Raw genomic sequence first — 12,632 nt, 5'->3', positions numbered from 1 at the left:
TACTATGATCAGAACCAACATTGTGTATGATATATATTATAATTTCCCAATTACCTTTTACAATTCTAACTCTCAGTCAGCAGAAACACATTGTGAGTGTGTTTGTACAAATGAACAACAAACTTACTGCTAAAGGCATAATATGGGGATGTTTTACTCCAATACCTGTTAAATGGAGCAATTTAAACTGGACAAAAGTCAAGTTAAACTAGTAATAACCAAGTCCCAATAAATTAAGGTAGATATGATGGAAAGTGGAATACTACATGCCATTTTTACTGTGCAATGTAAGCATAATCAGACATGGCAAGTTGATGATAAATCAGCATTTGCACCAATTATACCCACTGCTGGACAAATTTGTGAGCAGACCCTTTTTTTATTTATGAGCTGTGTTGGTAAGCAGTAAAAATGGTAGCAACCATTCAACAGGCCTAATTGGTCCCCTGCCTAACCTCTGCTGTTATCCCCTGCAGCTAAAAGGCCTCACCATGTATGTGATGATGACACTAGTTGCTGTTGACCACCAAATCTTCAGAATAAGGAGAACACAGAGGGGGGTTGCTTTACAGGCTTCTAAACACTCTTTTACACTCTCTTAATGCACTTTTGTAACATTGGACCTGGATCAAACAACTTAACAATCTTAAACACTGGTCCTTACTTGTTTTGTTCTCTACTGCTGTCTGTAACTGTCTGTAACTCATGGACAATAATTTTGATTTAAGATGTATGAAGGTTTAGGAGGAAATGGGGACACATTTGTTATTGATGCAAGTGCTGTCTTAAGGTTCGGACCCTTATGATGTCTCACACTAGTTCTGTAGTAATGACAGCAACAGTGTTTATGGGGGTTCTATGATGTGGGTAATGAGTTAAGTAAAAATGTTTGGCAGGTTTATTGAAATATCATCGTGGCTGCATCTTGCTTCAAAGAAAACTTATCATTTTCCATACTGATGTTTAGATATGGGCCAGCTGCTGCTATCAGGGTACACCGAGTTTTTAAAACGCTAGTGTTTCAACCACTGTAATTTTCCATCATACTATGAGATCCCACAGAAAGGACCTGAGTGATGAAAGTCTTTCCTGGCTGTATGTAGCACTCCTCTTGCTGCACACAGCTGGTCAGATGGCTGAAAGAAGGCAAGAGTACTTTTGTCTTGGTTATAAGAAAGGCAAATGCAGCTGTTTGGAAATATTTATGGGAATTGAAAGAGCACCACTATCTCTCTTACAAGGGTAACGTTGTTTTAGAACTACAGTTGGAGAACTGTAAGCGGCATTTCTGTTAAGCATAAGACTGCAGGCTGACAAGCTGGGCAATCTTTTGTTTATCTATTGTGAATCTAATCAGAGCTCTAATAACAACTTGCTACACTTGTGATACTATATAAAGATTGTAACCACAAAGGGGCATAATATTGTGGAAAATAAGAATGTTAATTTGAAAACTACCACTAAATATAGGTGGCTTTATTCAATATTTTTGCATTAGTCTATGTGTCACATTTAAAACAAAAATACACTCTACACATATTATTATAACTCTATAATCAAGACATAGTATTTCAGAAAAACAAGGAATATTTTTTGTTCTTCTGTGTTAAATGAAAGTGGATCATGCACTGAAACCATTTTACTCAAGCTTATCAACCATGAGACTCTCAAGCCAGATCATGTCAACACAGAATCCTACTCAGACAACTGGCTTGAAATGTTGAACAAAGGAATGACGGGAAGCATCAGTATCTGGCCGTCCACTAAAAGGATACCTTATTTCAGATTTGAAACTCATTACTTTTTTTGCCGCAATCCTTTCCCTTCTGGAGCTGCACGGTGGTGCAGTTGGTAGCACTGTTGCCTTGCAGCAAGAAGGTCCTGGGTTCAATTCCTGACCGGGGGTCTTTCTGCATGGAGTTTGCATGTTCTCCCCGTGCATGCGTGGATTCTCACCGGGTACTCCGGCTTCCTCCCACAGTCCAAAGACATGCCTGTTAGGTTAATTGGTCTCTCTAAATTGCCCTTAGGTGTATGAATGAGTGTATGTGTGGTTGTTTGTGTGTTGCCCTGTGATGGACTGGTGACCTGTCCAGGGTGTACCCTGCCTCTCGCCCATAGACTGCTGGAGATAGGCACCAGCTCCCCCGCGACCCACTATGGAATAAGCGGTAGAAAATGACTGACTGACTGACCTTTTTAGCAATTTTTTTAAACATCCCGTATAAAGTATATATGTTACTCAATATATTTTACATAAAAATGTATTTAAAAAAACATGGACAATTGTTTATAGCTTTAGTTAAGCTAGCTACTGTACATGATAGCAAAAGCCTAATGTATCAATGATGATGAAAAAGATATTACAGAAAACCAGCCGATGTTTAAAAAAATGTTTTTGGTGAAACTATCCCATAAACATTTTTCTGACAATTATTTCTTGCATCAGGTTTTTAACAATTGAGAATCTATGTTTTCCTTCAAGTGTCAATATGTTAAATGTAAGGCTTTTTAAGATGATTATTATTTAAAATTTAAGACACACGTAAATTAAGAAAAACAATGCAAGGTAATTCAATAAATGATCTTTTATTTACTTCATAAATTAAGCAAAGTAAATATTTCCTTTTCAACTTATGTTGTTGTGTTTTAACTGGTTTAATTGGGGTGCTTTTACAATAACAAAACCTTAGTGTTTTATTCCAGTAGACCTCCTAACAGTAAGATAACAGATTTTAGCCAATTGTTATAATCTCCATCTTCACTCCAAACATTCTTAAATATACATTTTCCATTAACAAAAGAGCTACCTGTGGATGACATAATGTATCAATTTTAACTGCTTTAAACATGCAATAAATCAGTTTCAGGAACACAAATCTAAACATTGTAAAAAAACAAAACAGAAGATGAACAAAACTACACATTTAAGATGTAAATGAATGTAACTTTAAACATGGACAATCTGGGCATACTTAAGACTGTTTAACCCGAAAACTGAGATTATTAAATTGATTTAAATTGATTATTTAACAATGTTAAAATGTCTACTTTTAATGCTAGGCTTAAAACTTTCCTTTTTGATAAAGCTTATAGTTAGAGTGGCTTAGGTTATCCTGAGCTATCTCTGTAGTTATGCTGCTATAGACTTAGGCTGCTGGAGGACATAATGACCACTTTCACCCTCTTCGTTACATTCTCACACTACTCTCTAATTGTGCATTATTTGCTGTTATTTCAGTTTTTAACTTTATGTTCTCCCTCTTTTCTCTTCCTAGAAGCTACACCTGGCCTGACTCTGTCTACCTGTGACACCTTTCTGGAGAGGGGCATCGTCCAAGCTTCTGCTGGCAACAACTTAATGCTCACCCTCTACTGATGATACACTTGGCCCTGTCTCCCAGTGTTTAACCCTATGTTTCTCCTAGACATTGCTACTGACTGAGCTTTTATTGTGACTAACTCTATGTGCTCTCTTTCATACTCTAACCTTGACAACTGGCTCAGAGTTTGTCTGTTTTTCTTCGTAGATGAAACGACTAAAGGAGCTACATCTATTAACATTTACTTTTCCTTTCCATAGAAAGAACTCCTGGATCAGTGCTTCTGTGTTCTTTTTGTGTCTCTGCTCTGTTCTCTCAAACCCCCAGTCGGTCGTGGCAGATGGCCGCTCACACTGAGCCTGGTTCTCCTGGAGGTTTCTTCCTGTTAAAAGGGAGTTTTTCCTCTCCACTGTCGCTACATGCATGCTCAGTATGAGGGATTGCTGCAAAGTCAACGCCAGTGACTGTCCACTGTCTCTACATGCTCATCCGGGAGGAGGGAATGCTGCAAGTCACTGACTGGATGCAATCTGCTGGGTTTCCTTAGATAGAAAAACTTTTTATCCAATTTAAATAAATAACTGAAACTAACTGCACTGTTCAATGGTTAGGATTAATTGGAATGTATGTACCTGACTTGAAATCTATATGATTCGACTGAATTGAGTTACCCCATTTTAAAGTTACCCACCTTTCACACAATGCAACAGGAAACAACACTCCAATTATTTTTAACGCTGCCTTCCTCCATTCCTGTTGGATGGAGTAAGGGGGAGTCAGGTTTAGCCTAAACCGGCTCAGTTATGGTTGAGGTGCAAACACACCCTCCATTTCTGTTCCTGTTTCTGTCCCCTTCTCTTTTCCAATGGTTATAATCAGTCTGACAGAGAGGTACCCCCAATTCTTGTGGTTTTTAGTATAACAATGGGCACCAGTGGGCTCTACATAGACAAACTTTATCAGTTTATTATTTTACCTAGTACTTCTACACATAGCCCATTTTAAAATGGCCAAACTCTAACACTCAGTAGTTTAATCTAACCTACCCAACAACCCTACACCATTCCAAACCCTTTGTGAAATGCCTTGAGACAAAATGTGTTGTGAATTGGCACTATATAAATAAAATTGAATTGAAACTGAATTGAATTAAATTCAAAACGTTTTAAGAAATGTTAAGACACTGCAGATACCATCCATAATCAGGGTTAGAAGTTAAAAGTAAATGGTTACATGTTGTTGAGATGTGATCATTACAGGCCCATTTTTGCTAATGCTGAAATAGCAGAGGGCACATTCTAGCTCTGGAGTAAGATTTATTTATACATCTACGGCCATGACCATGTCCTGGAATTTTTAAAGCTTTGGTCACACACGCTCAATTAATTTTGAATTATCGGTTGTGACCAAATCGTCCAGCTTTGCAATGCATAATTGCATTCCTCCTCTCTCGCTTCCTTACAGTCCCTTACTTTATGTACTACAGTACTGCAGCTGTTTTTATTCGGCAACTTAAATCTCCCCTTTTCTAGGAAGCCCATCATCAGCTACAGTGTGATTAAGAAGGTACTGCAGAGCCCTGATAGTGTATGTTTTAATGTTCTAGTATAAACAATAACAGTGGTTTCATCTATGATTAAAGCATTTCTGCCTGAGGCTTTGTTAGGTTCTGATTGTGTATTTTCTATCAGTTAAAGATAATTGTCCTGCTGCTGTAAACCGAACTAAAAATGCTGCTGAAAGTGTGACTACAGACTTCATTGTCTTGCATACAATGCCATGCAAAAGTATTCACAGCCTCTCAACTTTTCAAAGTAGTGTGTCATTGTGAAATGAAAGAAAAATAACACGATCTTCGCACTTTTTACAAATACAAATCTGTTGTCAGTCTCCATGAGTCAATACATTTCAACCTTTAGGTACAATTACAGCTGCAGCTATTTTAGCATATGTCTATCAGCTTTGCACATCGAAAGATTGAAACATTTGCTCACTCCCATTTGCAGACTACATGAAGCTCAGTCAGACTGGATGGCAGGGACCTGTGAACAGCAATTTTCAAATTTTGCCACAGATTCTCAATTATAATTAGGTATTCACTTTGACAGTGGCATTCTAACATATTAATATTTTTAGATCTAAATCATTCCACTGTAGCTTTGACTTTATGTTTCAGGTTGTTGTTGAAAGGGGAACCTCCACCCCAGTCTAAAGTCTTTTCCAGTTTCGAACAGGCTTTCCTCTAGGATTGCTTTATTTGGCTTAATCTTCCAATCAAAGATAAACATACAAACTTAACTCAACGTCATAGTTTTTCCAGTTTGTTGAACAGCAATAATGCACTGAAATATGTCTAAGGCAGATCAATACAACAGTTTGACTCAAAGCATTACCTGGCCAATAACCATTAGTTAAACCTCAACTCCAAATCAAATTCTTTCCACCAGCTGTATGTTTTCACAATTACAGAAAGCAAAACAATGAAAAATCGTAACAGCTGTGTCTAGACATGACTTGACTCATTTTTCTTTTAACTGGATTAAGAAACAGGATGTGTCTTTTTCAAGGGCCCACCAGTGATAAACAAGGGTTTGACTGGTTAGTCTGAAATTCCAGAAGACTAAAGTGAACTCAGAGAGATAAGTGTCCATGTTCCCAAAAAATGCAAGATTTACTGGTTTGATACCATTAAAAATACATGTGCATGTGTAAACTTTGAAGGGTTTGAGACTGGATTGTCTGGACAGAAATCGGACTGAAGTGCTGTGTTGAGACCTTAAAACGTGCTATTGATGCTTTCAAACCCTCCAATGTGCATGAATCAAAATAATTCTGCAAAAAAGAGTGGGCTAAAATTCCTGCACAGTGATGTAAATGACTCATTACCAGTTATCTCAAGGATTTGATGGCAGCTCTTGCTACCAAGGGTGGCGCAACCAGCTATTAGGCTGAAGTTGCGATTCCTTTTTTGACATAGGATAAGGTTGGTTTTAAGAGCTTTTTTACCTTAATAAATTAAATCATTATTGAAAAACTGTATTTTTTTATTTATGCAGGTTATGTTCGTCTGACAATAAATGATATTTAATGATTTCAAACATGTAAATGTGACAGATGGAAAAAAATCTCTGACGATGGGCAAGTACCTTTATAGCACAGTAGTATAGCATAAATCATAGCTTATATTATAATGCAATTCACCTTTTCCAAAACCTTTTAAAGTATCAAAAAGTGTAAAAAAGAAATCTTAAATCTCCTCCAGTCAATTTACAGTGCCTTGCGAAAGTACTCGGCCCCCTTGAACTTTTCAACCTCTTGCCCCTTTCAGGCTTCAAACATAAAGATATAAAATTCTAATTTTTTGTGAAGAATCAACAACAAGTGGGACACAATGGTGAAGTGGAATTTAATGTATTGGATGTGTCAAACTTTTTTAACAAATAAAAAACAGAAAGTGGGTCGTGCAACATTATTCGTCCCCTTTACTTTCAGTGCAGCAAACTCACTCCAGAAGTTCAGTGAGGATCTCTGAATGATCCAATGTTGTCCCAAATTACTTATGATGATAAATAGAATCCACCTGTGTGTAATCAAGTCTCCGTATAAATGCCAGGCAAGTCCGAGATACTGTTGTGGAGAAGTTTAAAGCCGGATTTGGATACAAAAAGATTTCCCAAGCTTTAAACATTCCAAGGAGCTCTGTGCAAGCAATCATATTGAAATGGAAGGAGTATCAGACCACTGCAAATCTACCAAGACCCGGCCGTCCCTCTAAACTTTCATCTCGAACAAGGAGAAGACTGATCAGAGATGCAGCCAAGAGGCCCATGATCACTCTGGATGAACTGCAGAGATCTACAGCTGAGGTTGGTGAGTCTGTCTATAGGACAACAATCAGTCGTACACTGCACAAATCTGGCCTTTATGGAAGAGTGGCAAGAAGAAAGCCATTTCTCAAAGATATCCATAAAAAGACTTGTTTAAAGTTTGCCACAATCCACCTGGGAGACACACCAAACATGTGGAAGAAGGTGCTCTGGTCAGATGAAACCAAAATCAAACTGTTTGGCCACAATGCAAAACGATATGTTTGGTGTAAAAGCAACACAGCTCATCACCCTGAACACACCATCCCCACTGTCAAACATGGTGGCGGCAGCATCATGGTCTGGGCCTGCTTTTCGTCAGCAGGGACAGGGAAGATGGTCAAAATTGATGGGAAGATGGATGGGGCCAAATACAGGACCATTCTGGAAGAAAACCTGCAAGAGACCTGAGACTGGGACAGAGATTTATCTTCCAACAAGACAATGATCCAAAACATAAAGCCAAATCTACAATGGAATGGTTCACAAATAAACTTATCCAGGTGTTGGAATGGCCAAGTCAAAGTCCAGACCTGAATCCAATTGAGAATCTGTGGAAAGAGCTGAAGACTGCCGTTCACGAACGCTCTCCATCCAACCTCACTGAGCTCAAGTTGTTTTTCAAGGAAGAATGGGCAAGAATTTCAGTCTCTCAATGTGCAAAACTGATAGAAACATACCCCAAGCAACTTGCAGCTGTAATTGCAGCAAAGGGTGGCGATACAAAGTATTAACGCAAGGGGTCCGAATAATATTGCAGGCCCTACTTTTCAGTTTTTTATTTGCTAAACAAGTTTGACACATCCAATAAATTTCATTCCACTTCACGATTGTGTCCCACTTGTTGATTCTTCACAAAAAATTGAATTTTACATCTTTATGTTTGAAGCCTGAAATGTGGCAAGATGTTGAAAAGTTCAAAGGGGCTGAATATTTTTGCAAGGCACTGTAGCAAAGAAAGGCAGGAAGTGCTGATTGTGCAGTTCCTCTTTGCTTAGACACCAGGAGCAGTTCTGATGGGTGGAGCTAAGAAGTCCACATGCTGAAGCCATTATGGTGCTGGCGCCACTCCCTTTACCCCCTAACTAAAACATACATACTTACTAAAAAAAAAGCCCTATCCCTATTGCTACTTCCACTATGAATAACTGCTTTAGCTCTGATTTAAATATGCTGAAAATATCATGTGAAGTAGTCCTGTGAAAGGAGGAGTACAGAATCTATACTGGTCCAGAGAAACTGGTTCTCTCCAGTTTTATCAGAAACACTGCTGAGAAATCAAGCAGTCAAGAGGTTTATCTTTCCTTTCCATTTCAGAGAAATTCAGAATGAATTTAATCGACTGAAGGTCTGAAAAGGTCTCCTTAAGTGACGCCAAAGAACAGTTTAATAGGCCGTTTTTATAAACAGAGAGAGAATAAAAAGACAAACTCGAGGCATCAAACGGCAGGTTTGAAACCTCTCACAAAATGCCTCATAAAAAGGAAAATAGTCTGTGGCTTGTCTGAAAATAGTCCCAAAATCTGAGCTACTGGTTCTTGAAAAAAGACTGCTTGGACTGAAGGTCTCTTTGTGAGTTTTAGAATGCCTTTCTGCATTACTGCATACCTCAAGGCCTCATATATTCCAGATGTGCTGAATTAGCCAAGAACCCCCCCCACACACACACCCAGACACCCCTGACTTTTCAGCCCCCTCTAGTTCCACAGTCATTGCTCCACAGAAGCCCTGGAGAAATGGGGCACTATCCCAAAACTATTATGGACAAAATGAGTAGGCATGGCTTTTAACTTTTCAGCCTTCAAGGAGGTGAAGTCAATATGCATTTCTCACAACACATCCCAAAAAAACTTTCATCCTTGTACCCGAAAGAAAAATACAACATATTCTAATGATAAGGATGGAAAGCCACATGAGAAAGCAGATAGTTCTCTAATGGTGAAGGTACTAAAGCAGTCTCTCCACAGTCTTGTCTGAGCGGTAATTTGTCAGTCTCAGATTTTAATGACACGCTGCCAAGGACCTATGATATAGCATCTGCCATTTTTACAAGCCATCCCTATGTAACACGAAGCATGTGTTGACATGATAAACCCCTGTTTGTACATCGTAAAACATTAAAGCACAACTTTATCCTTGACAGGCAAAAATTCCATATACACTTCATCTATTTCCCCATCCCAGCCACACAGTTTGATTTTTAGGGTTAGTCTGTGATTCCATTTCAAACCTGTAAGACTAGCTTCATGTCTCTGCGGCTCTGTGGTTGTGCAGCAGCATCTAGGGATGTCTCGTCTGTCTTTTTTTGTGTCACTACCATCCACAGAGAGTTGGCAGTATAGGCAACAATTAGGTACGCTGGAAAGCCTGTAAATGTTTGCTAGCACATCATGCAATTATGGCCAGCTTAAATATCTGTCAATATACAGACATATGGGCATTTAAGCAAGTATGGTACTGCAGACTTTGCTCTCATGATTCTTTTACCTGGTTTCTGTACTATGCTTATGTATCAGAGAAATTATCCATTACTTTGAGGAAGATGATGATGATGCTGAGCAAATATATTGCAAAATATACTTTAATCATTATGAAAAGATGATCTTTTTTGGATATGTTAGCTATATGACCACAAATATCTAATGAATCAAATATTACACAAAATATTGGAGAAAAGCACACAATATTTCAGTTATTTGTTTTGTTTTGTTAAAGGCATTCAATAAACAGTTCAATTTCCTAACAATTATTCCTTGAATCAGATTTGAAAGTGCTAATTACCCCAGACAAATAAGCAATGGATCCACATTTTGTAAAAACATATTAAATACAAACATTAAACGATATTTTAACTTCTTGCTATGAGAAAAAGTAAAAAAGGGGCCGCATTTAAGTATATAAAGTCTGGTAAAAGATACACAACAATATGTCTATTACTATGATTTCACAAAGGAAAGAATCTGTGACCCGCATATGTGTTCTTAAAAGCACAGAAAATATTCCAGCCTTTTTTTCCCCATCTTTTTTTCCATCATACGCCCCTTCTTGGACTCAGTGGGAGCCTGGATAATGTGGAAAGATGGTGATCTTTCAGGCCAGAATATAAATTTCCCTCAAAGAATTCCAGTCTCGTGCCCAGGTATTATATAAACTTTCAAAACTCATCACAATACCTGTATGTTTAAAGTTAGACTGTGCAGTCCTGCTGTCTGTATACAGGTGTCAATTTATAATACCAAAAAGAATAGTGGTGCACTATGAAAACAGTATGTCAATTTTAATCATTTAGTGAGTTTGACTCAGTTGCAGGGATCCATTTAGGTACAAATTTAGTAAACACTTGATTTATCATCTATGGTCAGTAAGTTATTGCTAAATATTGTGAGTAATAGTTATGTTTAAAACCAAATCTGTCTTCCAAGCATTGAGGAAAGCATTGCCTTTAAGTCAATCAAAAAGAATGTGAAATTTGACAATAAATGGGCGTTATCTTCGTTGCACTGTTACCTTTTACCAATACTCCTGTTGATGAACACATCTGGAAGACTGGTCTGATCTACTAATTCATAAACAATGAAATGGTCATGAGCATAAATCAATTTATGAGCTGCTCAGCATGTATGAACCATCAGGACCTCTCTGAGACCTGTTGATTCAATTTATCCAGAACCAGAATTAAACAAGAGGATGCTGCACTCAGCTTCTAAACTATTCAGGTCTGGAACCAACTCCCATGAAAACCTGAGCTGTGCAGAAACTTTCGGCTCATTTGAATGCGTACCTTTCATTCTTCTTATAATAAATTTCATGCTTTCAATGTACTTCTCTCCACCTCGGTTCCTATATTTTTCTGTAAAGCACTTCAAATAGTGCAAGGTGCAATAAAATAAACTTGTCTTCCTTTGTCTGTCCATGTCTTGTCTCAGGGGACAAATCTAGCATATCTGTATTCAAACCACACCTTCTTATATTGACGATGGATGGGTGGAAAGTAAAGTAAAATTTAATTAAAAACTGAAAGCTTATCACTAAAGCTTTGCAGCTGATGTTAACCCACATTCTCAGCATTTGGAAAATTGGTCTTTGAAAAGTCACATGATGTACAATTTTTTGGTTCGAATAAACTTTTGAGCATTTATTTTTTTTAGAAATATGGAACCAAAGAAAGATTTACAAAAAGGTAAAGTGAGGTTAAAGTCACACACACAGGTAGGCTATTTATTGGAATAAAAGTTGGGACCCAGCTCATTTCTACCACGTAGGATTCGTTGACCCCGCTGCCACATTCAGGCGGTGTGCCAGATCCTTTCCAGTCAAACTCAGCAATAAATAGCCTCTTACCTGCTCTGACACTTTGTAGAATTAGAATTAAAGTGCCAACAGCGGCTAGCGTTGAATCTAATAGACGCCTTTTCGTTTTCCACCTGATGGTCCATCTTTGCATCTCCATGGTGAGCGCCCGCAGCTGCTGCAGAAAAAAAAAAAAAAAAACGGGCGGCTTTATCTTTATTTAAAAAGTTCGATCCTTTCCCAAATCCTCAGACAATGTGCTTTTTTACTTAAAGCGCCATGTGTGAAAGTATAGGGAATTATCTCAGTCAAACTGGGCCCCTCGGTTCCTCTCTCCTTAAGCCCAGATCTCAGACTGTTTGTAAAGGGCTTTCGTGGAAAGGGAAAAAAAAAAGATACTTTTGCTCCCTAAGAGCTGCGCGGCGTGAGGAGGCAGGACAAACCTCGGAACACTAAATCCGAACCCACTGTGACATACAGTGGGAAATCCGCAGATCATCAAATCAAGAGTTGAGAAAGTTAGCCCTTAGCCCGCCTCTCTGGGCGCTCCAGGAGAAAAGTAATAGCATCAGCCGGAGCATCGCTGCATCCCGATGCTATGAGCAGAGCCGACCCAAGGTTATACAGGGCCCTGGGCAGAATTTGACAGGGGCCCGACTTTCAGTAAAAGCCAGTTAAATTATATTAATTTTCATATACGAAAAAGAGAAATATGAAGCATAAAAAAAGGGAACCTGAGAGTGCTGAAGGTTGCCAGAGACTGATGAGATCATATTTGGAACACCAAAACACAATTTCCAAGGCAAAAGTAGAGATGGGGAAATCACCTACCTAAATTTGAGTTCATTTGATTGATCATTCATTAAGTTAGAGGAAGGAGACTGTCAGTCAATGCTGTATACATTCAATAGTTTGTTTTTTTTTCTCTCACTGAAGATAATACATAATTGGTTAATTAGAATCTTGGAAACAAATCAAATCGGAAAACATCATGTCATGTTTTTAAGACACTGAAATTGATAAACTCTGAAAAATGTATTAACATTTTCACTAAAACTGATTATTAAATGCTCACATGCTAAGTCTTCTCAGATGCTCAGTTACCTTTTAGTTCCTCTTAAAACTATTTTGTTTAGTGACTCTTGGAGCATCA

At 38.2% G+C, this 12,632-nt stretch overlaps 1 protein-coding gene across 1 annotated transcript in view; it reads right to left on the bottom strand.

Annotated features, from left to right (window-relative positions):
- Nucleotides 1-11,884, bottom strand: part of LOC124869853 (collagen alpha-1(XI) chain-like) — a 133,644-nt gene extending 121,760 nt beyond the window's left edge. Inside the window, exon 1 of the mRNA XM_047368016.1 lies at nt 11,531-11,884. Coding sequence (XP_047223972.1) covers nt 11,531-11,639 — 109 coding nt within the window. The 5' untranslated portion in view covers nt 11,640-11,884. The remainder of the gene's footprint in view (nt 1-11,530) is intronic.
- Between the last annotated feature and the right edge of the window lie 748 nt (nt 11,885-12,632).

The sequence above is a fragment of the Girardinichthys multiradiatus genome, chromosome 6, assembly GCF_021462225.1.
Source record: "Girardinichthys multiradiatus isolate DD_20200921_A chromosome 6, DD_fGirMul_XY1, whole genome shotgun sequence".
NCBI classification, from domain to species: domain Eukaryota; kingdom Metazoa; phylum Chordata; class Actinopteri; order Cyprinodontiformes; family Goodeidae; genus Girardinichthys; species Girardinichthys multiradiatus.
This window is presented reverse-complemented; position numbering and strand designations above follow the sequence as displayed.